This window comes from Accipiter gentilis, chromosome W (assembly GCF_929443795.1).
Source record: "Accipiter gentilis chromosome W, bAccGen1.1, whole genome shotgun sequence".
NCBI classification, from domain to species: Eukaryota; Metazoa; Chordata; class Aves; order Accipitriformes; family Accipitridae; genus Astur; species Astur gentilis.
In genome coordinates this window covers 1,649,969-1,667,456 of record NC_064918.1, presented here as the reverse complement: position 1 = coordinate 1,667,456, position 17,488 = coordinate 1,649,969, and the positions used below count along the sequence as shown (strand labels likewise).

At 47.0% G+C, this 17,488-nt stretch overlaps 1 protein-coding gene across 1 annotated transcript; it reads right to left on the bottom strand.

Annotated features, from left to right (window-relative positions):
* Window positions 1–3,266: 3,266 nt before the first annotated feature.
* LOC126035359 (uncharacterized) lies at window positions 3,267–5,146 on the bottom strand. Its single transcript, XM_049793895.1, has 2 exons — window positions 4,438–5,146; window positions 3,267–4,351 (listed from the first exon to the last, which is right to left on the bottom strand). The coding sequence occupies exon 2, from the start codon at window positions 4,235–4,237 to the stop codon at window positions 3,332–3,334; it is 906 nt and encodes a 301-aa protein (XP_049649852.1). The 5' UTR covers window positions 4,238–4,351; window positions 4,438–5,146; the 3' UTR covers window positions 3,267–3,331.
* Window positions 5,147–17,488: the final 12,342 nt, after the last annotated feature.

Below are 17,488 nucleotides of genomic sequence, written 5' to 3'. Positions count from 1 at the left end.
AGAGATCTCCTCCCCCGCCCGGCCCACTCCCCATTTATATACTGAGCATGATGTCACATGGTATGGAATAGCTCCTTGGCTAGTTCAGGTCAGCTGCCCCGGCTATGCCCCCACCTCCCAGGTTCCTGTAAAAATTAACTCTATCCCAGCTGAACCCAGGACATTATCCACCCTTTATTCTATACCATCTACATCATGCCCAGATCTTACATTTTTTCCCAATCAACCACTACAACTTTCCTTGTCTTATATATAAGTATATGGACTCCACCCCCCGACCTCGCACACACACACACATGGTGTTCCTTTAGCCTATGGGCTATCCCTCTAATGTGTCCATCGATTTTGGGGCTCTATCTGTTGTAACAGTTCTTCAGGATAAGAGAGAGATGGTGTGAGATGTTGGGTTGTTGTACGCTGCCTCTGGAACTTGTGGCTAGTACATTTGGTGCAACTCATGCCCTTGGTCTGCAGGTCGAAGATGTTGATCTTGAGGAAATTGCTGGGTGCCAGTTTAAGTTCTATCGCTGTTGTACTTGGCTCAGTTTCAAAAGTCCATCCTGTAGTCATTTGGATAATTCTCACAATAATACCCTTGATATGGCATATAGACACTATAGATACAATGACATGCATTAGCAGGTTATTTAGCAGGTAAATATCATACAGTCCAATTCACCGGCTATTCTCTACCAAAATCAAATCTCCCTGAGGTACACATCGAACCTCCCCATCCTTCTGCATCACCCACCAAGTGCACCCAGGCCCTTGAGCAAAAGCAATCCCACGAATGGGTTTCCCTTTGCCTGAGGCAGGAGTAACCCAGACTGTCTTCCCTAGCATATTTTTCATGTGCACTACAGGGACTTTATCCACTTCTACAGTATGTAAAAATTCTGACTGGGCAGGGCCACTCTGATTGGCAGATCCTCTGGTGATGACTAACCAAGTGGCTTTTGCTAAATGTGTATCCCAATGTTTGAAAGTTCTGCCCCCCCATTACTTTCAATGTAGCTTTTAACAGTCCATTGTATTGCTCAAATTTCCCAGAGGCTGGTGCATGATAAGGGATATGATACACCCACTCAATGCCATGCTCTTTGGCCCAGGTGTCTATGAGGTTGTTTCGGAAATGAGTCCCGTTGTCTGACTCAATTCTTTCTGGGGTGCCATGTCGCCACAAGACCTGATTTCAAGGCCCAGGATAGTGTTCCGGGAGATGGCATTTGGTACAGAATATGTTTCGAGCCATCCGGTGGTTGCTTCCACCATTGTCAGCACATAGCGCTTGCCTTGGCGGGTTCATGGGAGTGTGATATAGTCAATCTGCCAGGCTTCCCCATATTTGTCTTTCAGCCATCGCCCTCCATACCACAGGGGCTTTAACCGCTTGGCTTGCTTGATTGCAGCACATGTTTCACATTCATGGATAACCTGTGCGATAGTGTCCATGGTCAGGTCCACCCCTCGATCACGAGCCCATCTATATGTTGCATCTCTTCCCTGATGGCCTGAGGTATCGTGGGCCCACTGAGCCATAAATAGCTCACCTTTATGTTGCCAGTCCAGGTCCACCTGAGCCACTTCAATCTTGGCGGCCTGATCCGCCTGCTGGTTGTTTTGATGTTCTTCAGTGGCTCGACTCTTGGGTACGTGAGCATCTACGTGATGTACTTTTACAACCAGATTCTCTATCCGAACAGTGATATCTTGCCACAGTGCGGCAGCCCAGATGGGTTTACCTCTGCGCTGCCAATTGCCCTTCTTCCATTGCTGTAGCCACCCCCATAGGGCATTTGCCACCATCCATGAGTTAGTATAGAGATAGAGCACTGGCCACTTTTCTCTTTCAGCAATGTCTAACGCTAGCTGGATGGCTTTCACCTCTGCAAACTGACTCGATTCACCTTCTCCTTCAGCAGTTTCTGCGACTAGTCGTGTAGGACTCCATACAGCAGCCTTCCACCTCCGATGTTTTCCCACAAAGCAACAGGACCCATCAGTGAACAGGGCATATTGCCTCTCATTTTCTGGCAGTTTATTATACAGCAGGGCTTCTTAGGCCCGTGTCACCTCTTTCTCTGGCGACATTCCAAAATCTTTGCCTTCTGGCCAGTCCGTGATCACTTCTAACATTCCTGGGCGACTGGGGTTTCCTATGCGAGCTCGCTGTGTGATCAGTGCGATCCACTTACTCCACGTGGCGTCAGTCGCGTGATGCGTAGAGGAAACTTTCCCTTTGAACATCCAGCCCAGCACTGGCAGTCGAGGTGCTAAGAAGAGCTGTGTTTCAGTACCAACCACTTCTGAGGCGGCTCGAACTCCTTCATATGCTGCCAAGATCTCTTTTTCAGTTGGAGTATAGCGAGCCTCGGATCCTCGATATCCCCGACTCCAAAACCCCAGAGGTCGGCCACGGGTCTCTCCAGGTGCTTTCTGCCAAAGGCTACAGGTAGGGCCATTCTCCCCAGCTGCAATGTAGAGCATATTTTTAATATCTTGTCCTGTCCGCACTGGCCCAAGAGCTACTGCGTGAACAATCTCCTGCTTAATCTGTTCAAAGGCTTGTCGTTGCTCAGGCCCCCATTTAAAATCGTTCTTCCGAGTAACTTGGTAGAGAGGGCTTACAATTTGACTGTAATTTGGAATATGCATTCTCCAAAAACCCACAACACCTAAGAAAGCCTGTGTTTCCTTTTTATTAGTCGGTGAGGACATAGCTGCTATTTTGTTGATGACGTCCACAGGGATCTGACGACGCCCATCTTGCCATTTTACTCCTAAGAACTGGATCTCCTGCGCAGGTCCCTTGACCTTACTTCCTTTTATGGCAAAACCAGCCTTCAAAAGGATTTGGATTATTTTCTTCCCTTTCTCAAAAACTTCTTCTGCCATGTTGCCCCATACGATGATGTCATCAATATATTGCAGGTGCTCTGGAGCTTCACCTTTTTGTAGTGCAGCCTGGATCAGTCCATGACAAATGGTGGGGCTGTGTTTCCACCCCTGGGGCAGTCGATTCCAGGTGTACTGGACGCCCCTCCAAGTGAAAGCAAACTGAGGCCTGCACTTCGCTGCCAAAGGAATGGAGAAAAATGCATTAGCAATGTCAATTGTGGCATACCACTTAGCTGCCTTTGATTCCAGTTCATATTGAAGCTCTAACATATCTGGCACAGCAGCGCTCAGCGGTGGCGTGACTTCATTCAGCAGACGATAATCTACTGTTAGTCGCCATTCCCCATTGGATTTCTGCACGGGCCATATGGGACTATTAAAGGGTGAGTGAGTCTTGCTGATCACTCCTTGGCTCTCCAGTTGGCAAAGCAGCTTATGGATGGGGATCAGAAATGAGATCAGCCCATCTACTGCGTCTGGGGGACTGCTCACAGGAAACTGGAGCAGCAGTTTTCCAAGAAGAATTCTCTTTTCTGGTTGCTTTTTCTCGCAACTCCTGTACCCGTGCATCCAAGACTGAAGTGGGTTTTCCATCCCACTTCCTCATGTCCTCTCCATGGTCACGCAGGTAAAACCACAGGTTAGCCCGTCGAGTGTACTTTCTCTCTCCTCTCTCTTGGGCAGAGGAACGCTTACTCCCAATAACTGCGATGCGGGCCTGTACAGGTGAGGAGGAGGACAGATCCACTTTGAATTGCTGGAACTCTCGGGACAGCTCCTCTACATCTGAGACACAGGCCCGTAGGGAGGAAGAGAGACTCCCTTCGTATTGCCGGAGTTGGACAGCCAATTCATCCACCATTTGTCCATAGCCTTCTCTCCAGGACATTACTGCCAATGAGTTGGCATAGGTTGGTGGTGCACTTCGTAGAAACTTCCGCCACATGGGTTGTGTGCATTGGACTTCATCTGGATCTGTGGGTGACTGCGCATTTTCTGGATCATTGTAAATCACCTCCAGCACGGCTAATTCTCTCAGGTACTGGATACCTCTCTCCATGGTGGTCCACTTGCCTTGGTGACATGTAACTTCATCCCTGAAGGGGTATCTTTCCTTTACACCTAACAGAAGTCGCCTCCAGAGGCTGAGGACTTGTGTTTTTCTCCCAATTGCCTTGTCGATGCCCCCTTCCCTAGACAGAGATCCCAACTGCTTGGCTTCCTTACCCTCTAATTCCACACTACTAGCCCCGCTATCCCAGCATCGGAGCAGCCAGGTAACAATGTGCTCACCTGGGTGGCGGCTAAAATCTTTTCGCATGTCACGCAACTCACTCATGGATAGAGATCGGGTAATTATTTCAGGTTCTGCCTCTACCTCCTGTTCTCGCGATGACCCTGGTTCATCTTCATCTCTCGCTAAGCGAACTGATTTCTTTGTGTGTTTCTTTTTCTGTACAGGGGCGACTGATACCGGCACAGGCTGGTTCTCTGGTTTAGCTGCAGTGTCTGTCACCGGGGTAGGGGTAGTCATGGTACCTGTTGTCGTGGTAGGGGCAGCCACGGTGCTTGTTGTCGGGGTAGGGGCAGCCACGGTGTCTGTTGTCAGGGTTTGGGTAGCCACGGTGCATGTTGTCCTGTTTTCCATCTTTTCCCCCTTTTCCCCCCGAGGATGCTGCATAATATCAAGCAGTGTTTGGTAGATACTGGCCAGGGCCCAGCACAGTGAGGCGAGTTGTACGTCTTTGGAATAGCCACAGCATTTTTCTTTCAAATATTCTGTCACTTCATAAGGGTTCTGTAGTTGTTCGGGAGTGAACTTCCAAGTCACTGGCGGTGAGAAGTTCTCTAGATACTTGCCCATATGCTCCCACATGCCGTGCCACCCATGAGTATCCAGCTTTGGGGGAGATCTCTGAGTGGTACTCTTAAAGAGCCTCTTTGTAGCCCTAAAGAAGACCTGAAACATATTCAGGAGGCATAGCACTAACAGCACACTGGCTTGCGCATCCCAAGGATATTCAAAATTCTCAAAAGCTGTTGTAATTAGTCGGAAGGAGAAAAGGGAGGTGAACGGACAGGGGGAGGTATCCCCCCCTAATTTCCCCATGGATTGGGTGTAATTACCAATAAAATCCGACAGAAGGCGCCCAAAGTATGGAAATGTTATCACTGCCTCATACAGATACCAGCTTAACCTCATGACCAGTGATGTAATCATTTCATAAGTCGACATTGCCCAGTACAGCAAAATGATACTCCCAATCACTCTCCCAGAGATGAGATATGCAACTACAGGCAATACATAGAGCATATAAGAGCTTACAAAACGCCACCATGTAAACAAATGAAACAACATTGTGACTAACATCTAAATATCTAAGAAATGCATTTGGCAAATTTGTTTCAACACGCTCTGGCCAGATCTGTCGTTATCTCAACCCTTCTGCCCCACGTTGGGCGCCAAAAAAGGACTGTCGTGGTTTCAGCCCGGCCGGTAACAAAAGACCACGCAGCCGCTCGCTCACTCCTCCGCCCCCCTCCGGTGGGATGGGGAGGAGACGGAGGAGAGAAAAAAAGAAAAAAAACTGGAACCTCAAGGGTTGAGATAAAGGCAGTTTACTGGGACAAACACAAAGAGATTACAACAACAACAACGGCACTAATGAAAAAAAAAAGTATACAAAAAGAGTGATGCACAGTGCAACTGCTCACCACCCGGGACCCGACGCTCCGCCACTTCCCCCACCGAAAAAACAGAGAGCACCCCGCGGCCTGCTCCCCATTTATATACTGGGCAGGATGTCACATGGTATGGAATAGCTCCTTGGCTAGTTCAGGTCAGCTGCCCCGGCTATGCCCCCACCTCCCAGGTTCCTGTAAAAATTAACTCTATCCAGCTGAACCCAGGACAGCCAGCCAGCCAGCAAGAACTTCAAAAGGGTCGGTGGTCGCAAAAGCAGCCCTTTGACTCAAATGGATCCTTCATTGCGCATGATTGGATATAGGCAGTACTAAGATAATCAGTTGCAATTATTTTTATGTATATGTATACTAATCTGATTAATATGCAATTAGTTATTCTATATAACCTGTTAGTGCTAAAGCTGTGGCATGCATGCTAGGTGGAACTATCCCCTGTGCATCCAGCGCTGCAATAAAGAATGCCTGCTTTCTAAAACTCCAAAATGAGTCTTAGAGAGTTTCTTCGACTGGCTTTTCGGTATCATAACAACCAGAGGCCCTTGATGTCTTTACAGTGGAAAACCTATGACCACATATCGTGTTTACCAGCCAAGGGATCCAGAAACAGTTAAAATAATGCAACTGGAGCATGAAATCAGACAGAAGTGTCAGGACTAGAGAATGAAAACTGTGTGCTTATTAAATTGGTAGAAATATATTTTTTTTGGCCATTGTTGAGGAGAGAGAAATAACATGGCTGGTATGGGCTTGCTAGAAATATATTAACATTGTCTAACAGATGTTTGTTTGTTTTGGAAATGTTACACTGTTCCACTGCAAACATCTGCTGGTTGCATATCTCCCTGAAGGGCAGCCCAGCTTCTTCAGAAAGTGCTGGAAGAATCACTGGAGAAAATACAGCTCACTCTTATAGAAAAAATAGTGGCCTATAATCTTAATGTTGAGGTGTAGGAGTAGCTCATGGTCACAAGAGCATTCCAGACACCTTTGGAAGGCCTTGAACAGAATAAACAAGAAGACAAAAAAAAGAAAGATCCCAATTAGGAAAACACAGGTGTGCATTCCACAATAAAGGGAACTTGGCACAAAGAACCTCAATTCGGCAGTTTATCTTGACCAATTAGACTGAGACAAGTTTCGCATGTTTTAGTTGATATAACCAATTATGTCCTATGTTTATGCGTGTGTACAGACTTAGTATAACAAATTATATCTTATGTTTATACGCGTGTACAGTGTCGATATAACCAATCACATTTTATGCTTGTGCGCGTGGACACTAAATGCTTGCATGCAGCAGCCAATCAAAGCTTCTTAGGAACTTAGAGAATTGTATAAGAATGATCAGCTAGGCTCAATAAACTGGCGACTTTGATCATCATATTGGTGTCCTGTCCTCCGTCCCCACATGGAATTTCGCAACATTGAGGGAATGTTCTCGCAGAGGGACTGTGTAAAGGTCAGAAACAAGCTCTCCTACTGAGTCATGGCAGCTGGTTTAGTCATTGGGACTGGCACTCTCTGCAACCACACTCTTTCCCATAAAGTGACCACAGCAGAAAAATAAAGCAAGATTACTCAAAGGAGACAGAAAGAAAGAAAGTGTTTTACATTCTTGCAAGTTGCAAGAAGGGTAGGAAAGGTGGAAAAACATCATGGTTGACTGGCTTCCTAAGAGGTGGGTAATGGTGTTGTGTGAGTGGGGGTTCAAGGTTGCCCAAGGCACCCCTGGCAGAAGCACTTCCCTTGCAACACATGGGCAAAGAGCTGCAACCCACACCCTCACAGCAGCCTGGGAAAGGGGTCTTGTATGCCTGTATGACCCATGGCAGGCAGAGCTGATGTTGTCCTAACCCTGTTCCTCTGCTTGACAGCTGTAATGGCAGAAATTGCAGCTGAGAACCAGGAGGCTTCAGGTGGAAGGAGAGAAGCTGAGGCTGAAGCTTGAGAGAAAGAGAATATAGAGCCAGGAAAGGAGGAGGGGACAATACACATTCATTTTGTCATTTTGCTCATTCATTTTGTCATCTGTTCTCCATTCAACTGCTCTAGACCTATTTACCACCAAGCTTGTGTTAGACTGCTCTACATGTAGGCTCCACTGCTGATTGTCTTACTGATACCCAGAGAAACAGCTAGAACGTCACTGATGTGCATATGGATTGTTTAAATAGGCTTATGGTTGAAGAGTGAACTAGGGTTGGGAATTGCAAAAACAATAACAGGAATGAAGGGATTCATTCTCAATGGTGGGGTAGCCCCTCAGAGAAGGCAGTGGTCAGAAGTCAGTTCTCATGACTGAGGAGGTGCAGTCATGTCTTCCTAAAAATATGGCCACTAGGTGGGAAATAAAAGGTGTCAAAAAATTAACAATAGGTGAATAAATACAGGGGGGAAAAATCCAGGGAAAGCTGGCTCAAATTGAGGTCCTGTAAGAAGTAATGTGAGGGTTTCCCAGGAGTGGGGTTTGAGTAAATCCCAGGCTGGATATAGAGCCAAGATAGACCACTGCTGACAAAGACCTGCAATGCTATATCTTTCCAGGATAAGGCATAAAATGGGCAGATGGCTGTGGCTTGTTTCCTTGTGATCTGGCCTGGATCCATGAAACGTTAGTCTAGTAAAAACAGCTGCAGGGAAAGTTGGCTTCTGGACCTCTTGGGGCAAATGGATTCACTGAGGGCTGTGAAGGAGGAGCAGAGCCTAACAGATGAAGAAGGAATGGAGTAACTGTGCAAGCTCTTCACCTCAGCCCCAAATTATTAGTAATTATTGGAAAAAATGAGATTTTTCTTCTGTTTTGTCTGATCTGCCTCATATTATGTTTTATAGACACCAGAATAATATCCGAGGTCTAGCCTTCTGTTTTAATAGTTTGTCTGTAAGACAAAACATACACACTCCTTACTGAGCAAAAAGATCATAACTAGCCTCTGCAGAGGAGACATCCCTCCTCTCTCTGGGGGAGCCTTGGTCTGAAGGGTCACCTCCCAGGTGCCAATGGTCAGATCCATCTGGCATCCATGGATTTGGTACAGTAATCCCACAGAGGCAGATGAGAAGGAAGTCCTGTATTTGAAATGGCTTACCGAGAGGTTTGGTCTACAGACTGGGAGTGGATAGCTGGTCTGATAACACTCGCTGTGCATTTTTGCTTTCAGAATCCAAAGTCACTGGTTCAGGTATGGCCCAGGGACACCCACTTGTTGGCAGAGTGGCAGAGCTGGCTTGGAAGACCACAGTCCTTAAATAGCTAAGTTAATTGGGAAAAATAGTGGCAGTTTCCAGAATACATACCATATCCAGGGAAGATGGCTTATAACACCTCCTCTACGAAAAGGTTCAAGCAGGTTCAAGCAGAGCTTCATGCTTCATGCTTGAGCGCTTCCTAGGGAAGCTGAAGGCTCTTGCTATCTGGAGTACTGTTACACATCTTAGCAATGGTTGCAGGGAAGGGGAAAGACTTCTTTTTTCAGGGTATCAGTGCTCACTTCTGTTTCTGGCCCACAAGAAAATTGACTCTTAGGGGATCAGGAGGAAAATAATGGTTCCCACAAGTAATATCTGGCCTGATACATCTTTTTCAGGACATAAAGCGATCACTTGTCTAAAGCAAAGGTTACAGCAGAACTGTTAGCTTAAAGCAGTTCAGCCCAACCACAATAGGTGTCATCCTGACAAAGTGTGGAAAGAGCTTGAAATAAACTGAGACTGTTGCCCTCAGAAAGGAAAGCATTCGAAACGTGGACACAGATATCGTAGAACTGAGCAATGCAGCTTTAGAGGGCATACATAACTGTACTGGCAGATGCTACTTGACATTATCATTGTCTGGTGCTTTCTCCAGGTAGGGCAGTGGCACAGTGTCTGCTCTCTGGCAGGTCAGGTCTCCTCTGGGAGGTCCTCGCAGAACAGGCAGTTGCTGCTCCATTCCCTCCTCCTGGCTTTTGAGGAAAACATGGGGGCATGCCATTTGAGGCCTTCAATATAGTCCTCAGGCCAGTGGCCTAATGGAAAAAAATTGAAAGGATGATTAAAATGAAGTTGAGGGCTTATACCTGTTGAGGATTTCTTGGCTGGGCGAGGGCATGTGAGCAATCCAGCCTTTAGCTGGGAACGAAGCATAAGTTTACAAAGTGCTGAAGCAGACAAGGACGCTGTGTCCTTGTATTCTGGGAAAAACGAAGATAAGAAGAGCCTGACAAACAACTCCTGGATGCTGAAGAATGAGATAAGTAACTGCTGGACACCTCGTGAAGAAGCTTGCACAGCCAATAGAGGATAAGATAGCATCGCGTGAACCGGGGTATTGTACCAATTAGAGTATTGTATAAGGCGCGTGCACAAGCACATAAGGTATATAACTGTGCTAAAGGTTGTAGTAAATGGACTTCACTTGATCACATTGGTCTGTGCGTGATGTCCCCTGTGGATCCTCCGCAACATTTGGCGCCTGAACAGGGACCCTCAGATCAGCACTTTATCGTCTCTATGAGAATTTCTGGTGCAGCTGAATGGACGAGGGAGCGGAGGAGCCGGCCGAGAGCATTCCTGCTGCCCCAGCAGGATGTCATGAGCTTCAGCTAAGCTGGGAAGCACGACATGAGCTTCAGCTGAGCTGGGACGCGCATAAGTTTGAATCTCGCCCTGAGCTGGGAAAACGAGGAGACGCGCGGAAGCTTGAATCTTGCCCTGATTAGGTGAGCGGTCGGAGAAGGAGATGGGGTTGGACAAAAGGCAGGAAGCAGTCCTAAAGCTCCTTTGTAATTTTCTCTCTGAGAGAAGACTGAAATTCGAGAATTCTGTGTTAAAGGGGTTACTTTTATGGGCCTGGGAGAAAGAACTTATCCCGAATGTAAATGTCGCATTTGAAGAAGCGACCTGGGATAATATAGGCAAGGCGCTGTGGGACGCTACTAACTGCAAGGGGGGTAAGGTGAAGGAGATGAAAAAATATGCAGTGCTCGGGAAAGTAATTCCAGACATGCTGGAGACAATGAGGGCGGACCTGGAGGTAGCCGCCACTGCCCGGGCAGCAGTGACCCACTCTGCTGCCTCCACGGCTGCCGCGTCAGCCTACCCCACTGGAGTTGGGGGCACATTCTCTACACAACTATCTCCACCCCCCCAACATCCATTTCTGTTAACGCAGAGACGCCTGCACAGACACAGCCTTTGCCTATACCCAGCCAGGCTGTTGGCGCTGAAAAAATTCCCCCGTCTGTTACTCCACGAGAAACAGGGGAATTAGAGGGGGCCGATTGTCGCCTGACAGATCCGAACCCGATAGATTCGGGGGTGGCTAATGCGGATAAACAGATTCTGGGGGTGAGGGAACCATCTCCATCGGGTAGTGTGATGGAAGAGCTGAGGGAGGTGGTGAACCAATTACAAAAACTGACAGTACGGTTGGAAGAGCTCCTAAGGGAGGTGGTGCACCAAATACAAAAAATGACAGTACGGTCGGGAGAAGCAGAAGTGAGGGAGAAACGTTCATCCTCCCGAAAGGATGAACCGAGAAGGCAAGAGAACAAAGATTCTGGCCGTATACAAGTCCCGCTCCCTCTCTCCCCCTTCTCACTGCCCCCTCCGGCGCCACCCTCGGCACCTCTCCTCCCACCCCCTCCTGCCCCCTTCTCCCTGGCCCCTCCCCTCCTGCCCCCTCCCTCCTCCCTCCCGCCCACTTGCAGCAGCGCATGTCAGCTGTCTATGGAGTGGCCTCCGCCAGCCACGGCCGCGGCCGGCCCCCGGGCAGAACCATCCGCGCCCCCGCCACCGCCCGTTAATCCATCCCGCCTCTCACAACCAGAGACGGTGAAACAAACTGCACCCGCGATAGACGCGGAGCCGCTTGTAATAGCCGCTGCAGAAGAAAGGCAGAGACATTGGAGGGGTGTAATAAAAGATGCCATTATAGAAAGGACTATGCTCCAAGCATTCCCAGTTATTGCACCAAATGGACAGAAAAAATGGGAGGCGTTTGACTGGAAGGTCATTGAGAAATTAAGGAATGCTGTGATTCAGTATGGAATCAAATCTGCGTTAACTCACTAAATACTGCAATTCATTTTTTCTGCTGATACACTGATACCTCAAGATATTAAACAGCTAGCACATTTGGTTTTGGCACCTGCCCAAATGTTAGTGTTTCTCCGGCAGTGGGAGACGTTCTGTGATAGGGAACAAGCAACACCACGACAACAAACAGATCCCTTATGGGGAGTAACCACACAGATGCTGATGGGTACTGGACCCTTCGCATCAGGGAATGCTCAGTTACAATGTATCACTGAGGTTCATCAACTATCGCACATCTTGGTGTATCAAGCTTTTCTTACCATACCAGACAATATGTACAGCCATGCTTTTACTCACGTGCAACAGGAGACTAACGAACCTTTCGCACAGTTTATTAATAAACTGCATAGGGCAATCTATGACCACCCTGACATGAACGAGAGCATGAAAGAAAACGTGTTCAAAATACTCGCTTTTGAAAATGCTACTGAAAAGACACGCAAAGCATTGTGTAATTTGCCGAAAAATGCAGACGTCGTTGATATGATAGAATACATGGATCGATCAGTGGACTCACAGAAAACAGACTATGTTGCTGCAGCTCTACAAGGAGCTACAAAGAAGCACAAGGCCAGTAAGACACCCTTGGTCAAGTGTTTTAACTGTGGCAAATGTGGACACATTAGGAGCAAATGTACAGTTGCTGCTAACAGTAAAGTGCTGCAACAAGTGTAAGAAAGATAACCATACCACCAAGAATACAGGAAGAAGGGAAACTTTACACCGACCGTGAAGGCCCCTCGCGCAACGACACAAATGCAAGGGGCTTGGGCTGCCAGCCCTCAGGCAGCCTCGCAACCACCAGATCCGCCACTGCAGGAAGCTCCAGAGTGGATGTGGAAACCGCAGTAGACATTACGTTGATGGACACAGGGGTACACTTGGTGGATAGCAACATAAAAGGGACCATTGGGGTTCGGGCTTAGTGCATTTTAATGGGACGATCTTCAACAGCTCTAGAAGGAATTTTGGTAGTCCCAGGGCTTATTGATGCAGATTTTTGTGGGACTGTGAAAATTATGATTCATGTTTTAATCCCTCCTGTTTCTATTCCTAAAGGTACCAGAATAGCACAATTAGTTCCATTCAGGTCGTGTGTTCCAAACCCAGGTGAAGTACAACGTGGAGATGGTGGATTCAGCTCTACAGGGAAACTGCAGGTATACCTTGCCATGGACATAACAAGAGTTAAACCAGAAAAGGTAGTGCAATTTGAAGCGCCTTACAGAGTTGTCATCAACAAACCAAAGACATTCGATACAGGAGCTGATGTTACGATTATTTCACAATATATTTGGCCTCCATCATGGCCATTGATCAATCCAAATTTTGGCATTGCAGAGATAGGGGGCACACAAGCCACCTTAGTAAGTCAGCTACCCATTACCCATTTGTGTTCCCCGACGGTGAAAACATTACGATGCGTCCGTATGTCATGACTACACCAACTGAATTGTTTGACCTCATAGGCCGTGATTTACTGAGCCAAATGAAGGCAATGTTAGTGACCCATCCTTTTTAGGAGCAGTCACTGAGGGGCAGCCAATCCTGAAAATTAGCTGGAAAACAGACGAGCCTGTTTGGATTGATCACTGACCGCTAAATTATGAAAGGTTGCTAAAAATACAGGAGTTAGTTGAGGAGCAATTGAGAGCGGGACATGTTGTTCCTTCTACTAGTCCATGGAATACATCAATATTTACCATTCCCAAGAAAAGTGGGAAGTGGAGACTGATACATGACCTCAGAGCTGTGAATGCGGTGATGCACACTATGGGACCCCTGCAGTCAGGTTTGCCATCTCCAGTTATGCTTCCAGAAGAATGGGATTTGTTAATTATAGATCTAAAGGATTGTTTTTTCACCATGCCCTTGCACCCAGATGATGCTGAACAGTTCACATTTTCGGTACCATCGATTAACAAGGCAGAGCCCTATAAGAGATACCATTGGGTCATGATACCGCAAGGAATGCGCAATTCCCCCACAATGTGTCAGGTGTATGTGGCCTGGGCATTAGAGCCTGTAAGAAAGCACTTTCCTCAGTCAATTATTTATCATTATATGGATGACATTTTGATAGCGGGAAGGAACTTGCCACAGAATGAAATTTTAACTGAATTGCAGGACATCTTAAGCCATCGCGGAGTAATAATCGCTCCTGAAAAGGTGCAAAAGGCAGCACCTTGGAAGTATTTGGGGTGGCACATAGATGCTAGCAATGTTCAACCTCAGAAGGTTCAAATAACATGAGAAATTTCAACGTTACATGATGTCAAGAAGCTTGTGGGAGATATCCAGTGGGTGCGGAATCTTTGTGGTATCACTAATGACGATATGGCCCCTCTGGTAGAACTCTTGGGTACGAGCGCACGTGCAGAGGAGAAAGGGGAAATGACAGAGCTGACCAATTGGTTGCAGCGGCATGGGAGCCTCCTCCAGGGAATCGTTATCAACAAGCACAGCAATCACATGCGTTCTTGCACCAACCTGCTAGGATGTTAGCAAAGCAATTTGACTTACCACTCACTGATGCCCAAGGCATCGTTAAAGCATGCCCCGATTGTCAAAAGGAAGGGCTGGGCCTGGGCTGTGGGGTTAACCCACGAGGTCGTTTGCCATTGCAGTTGTGGCAAATGGATGTCACCCATGTCATGTGGTTTGGTGCAAAGCTTTCTGTGCACGTGTGTATTGATACCTATTCTGCTGCCATGTGGGCCACGGCACAAACTGGAGAAAAGGCCTTACATATTGAATGACATCTTCACGCTTCTTTTGCAGTGCTGGGTGTGCCTAAAGAAATTAAGACAGACAACGGCCCAGCCTATGGTTCTACACGATTTGCTGAATTTTGTAATTTGTGGGGAATTCACCATGGTACCGGTATTCCACATCTTCCCACAGGACAGGCTATTGTTGAACGGGCCAACCAGACCCTAAAGAACATGCTGCAAAAACAAAAGGGGGGAACCCAGGGCTTACTCCCACAGGAGCGATTGGCCAATGCCTTATTTGTGCTAAATTATCTTAGATTGACAGGTGATCACAAAGACCCACCAATGGTAGTGCATCATGCTCTTTTACAGGCGGAAAGGACTCAACAAAGTACAGGAATCATGGTAATGTATAAGGACCCAAAATCTGGGAAATGGTGCAGACCAGCAGAAGTAAAACTTACTGCTAGAGGGTATATGTGTCTGCTTACAGATCGAGGCCTTCGCTGGATACTGGCTAAGTGGGTCAAGCCATGGCTTTGCACTCATGCTGGACCCGGAATTGTCCCACTGGCAACTGTCACAGCACCGGCAGGTGCTGGAGCCACTGATCCAACAGATTCTGACTAATAGAGTATTACACTTTAGAGGACTAGCGGACATTGAGTCCTTCAGAGAGGTTTTTAGAACAGCGTGCCTTATTTTATATAGAACTTGCTTTAGGTAAAAAGTGTGTTAAGCATAATTTGATTAAACATAGTGTGATTACGGGAAGACAGTGTGGGGTAAATGTAAAAGTTAGTCAAAGCCAAAATAGGGGTAAGGTCTATTTCCATTAATAACCTGGGAACGAGGTTGATTGTGTTTCCACAGATACAGGCCCACGATGGACCCCTGTTCGATTTGCACGACCATCATCATCTGGAGCATCATAGATGATGTGGCAATATGAATACTACCTCAGCCGAAAACTAATGTATAGGTCACCTTGGCTAACATAACAGGTCAAGATTCTCTGTGCATCGCAACTGTATTGTAAAGCCCATAAACCAATAGACAAGATGGCTATGACTCATGCAGCGCACCTGGCCAGCGAGCACATGTGTCATAGATTGCAACTGAGGCAGACTTTTGGCACCCGCTGGTCACGTGTGCTAAAACCCGTTCCTCTGCAAATGTATAAATACCGGGATTTTCTGAAGAGCATCGGGCTGGTGTACGGTGAGGCCATTGTTGCCTCTGTGGGGAGGCCCACGGAAAGCTGGCACCTACCGATTGCTGGGCTGAGTTCATGGAGCAAGATGGCACAAGAATGTATGGATGGTTCATCTTCCTCATAGTCCTCATGGTTTGGGTCATTAGGAGTAACGGGTTGGCTCAAAGAATTATGGGCATTATTGTAGTTATTGTGATTTTAGCTATTGTAATAATTTTACCTTGTTCAGCTTGTTAAGAAAAAATGGCATCCCAAGTTATTAAGCAAGCCTGGATTGCTCAAAAACAAAAAGGGGGAATTGTTGAGGATTTCTTGGCTGGGCGAGGGCATGTGAGCAATCCAGCCTTTAGCTGGGAACGAAGCATAAGTTTACAAAGTGCTGGAGCAGACAAGGACTCTGTGTCCTTGTACGCTGGGAAAAAGGAAGATAAGAAGAGCCTGACAAACAACTCCTGGATGCCGAAGAATGACATAAGTAACTGCTGGACACCTCGTGAAGAAGCTTGCACAGCCAATAGAGGATAAGATAGCGTCGTGTGAACTGGGGTATTGGACCAATTAGAGTATTGTATAAGGCGCGTGCACAAGCACATAAGGTATATAACTGTGGTAAAAGTTGTAGTAACTGGACTTCACTTGATCACATTGGTCTGTGCGTGATTTCCCCTGTGGCTCCTCCGCAACGTATACCACAACCTCCACAGAGCTGGAGCAAATGATTAATTCTGACAGTGTCCGAAGCACAGGGTGCTCTGTTGTGCTGGTGTTTGGTAGGAGAGATATAGGTCCTAGGCTTGCAGGGAGCAAGATAAGAGTGAATATACATGGAAAGGGCACTTGTACAGGAGCGTGTTGACTAAATGGAGCTTTTGATATATCTCCACCATCTGTGATGTGGCCTGGAAAGCTCCTTCCACCTAGTTTGTAGCCAGGTGGAGTGTGTTACCTTGCTGGAACATGCTGACCTCTGTTAAATGCATTTTGATTTTTTTATTACAGAGTTCCTTAGGGACACTTTCATGAACAGTGGTTCACCTTGTGGGGTTGCTGAGGGTTGAAGAACAACAAGTGCCAGTTGCTACCACAACAGTGCACTGCCGGCAATATCGCACCAACTGACACTCTTTGATTCCCATCCACAAGTTGATTCGCCAACTGGAGACCCAAGGAGTGATCAGCAAAACTCACTCACCCTTTAATAGTCCCATATGGCCAGTGCAAAAGTCTAAAGTAGAATGGAGACTAGCAGTTGACTATGGTGGCCTGAATGAAGTCACGGCGCCGTTGAGTGCTGCCGTTCTGGATATGGTAGAATTTCAATACAAACTGGAATCCAAGGCAGCCAAGTGGTATGACATGGCTAATGCGTTTTTCTCAATCCCCCTGGCAGCAGAGTGCCATCCACAATTTGCTTTCACTTGGAGAGGCATCCAGTATATTGGAAGTGACTGCACCAGGGGTGGAAACACAGCCCCACCATTTGCCATGGACTAATCCAGACTGCACTGGAGAAGGGTGAATCTTTGGAACACCTGCAGTACATTGCTGACATCATCATATGAGGCAACACAGCAGAAGTCGTTTTTGAAAAAGGGAAGAAAATAATCCTAATCCTTCTGAAGGCTGGTTTTGCCATAAAAGAAAGTAAGGTCAAGGGACCTGCACGGGAGATCCAGATTTTAGGAATAAAATGGCAAGATGGACGTCGTCAGATCCCAATGGACGCGATCAACAAAATAGCAGCTATGTCTCTACCAACTAATAAAAAGGAAACACAGGCCTTCTTAGGCGTCATGGATTTTTGGAGAATGCATATTCCAAATAACAGTTTGATTGTAAGCCCTCTCTATCAAGTGACCCAGATATTAAAGATATT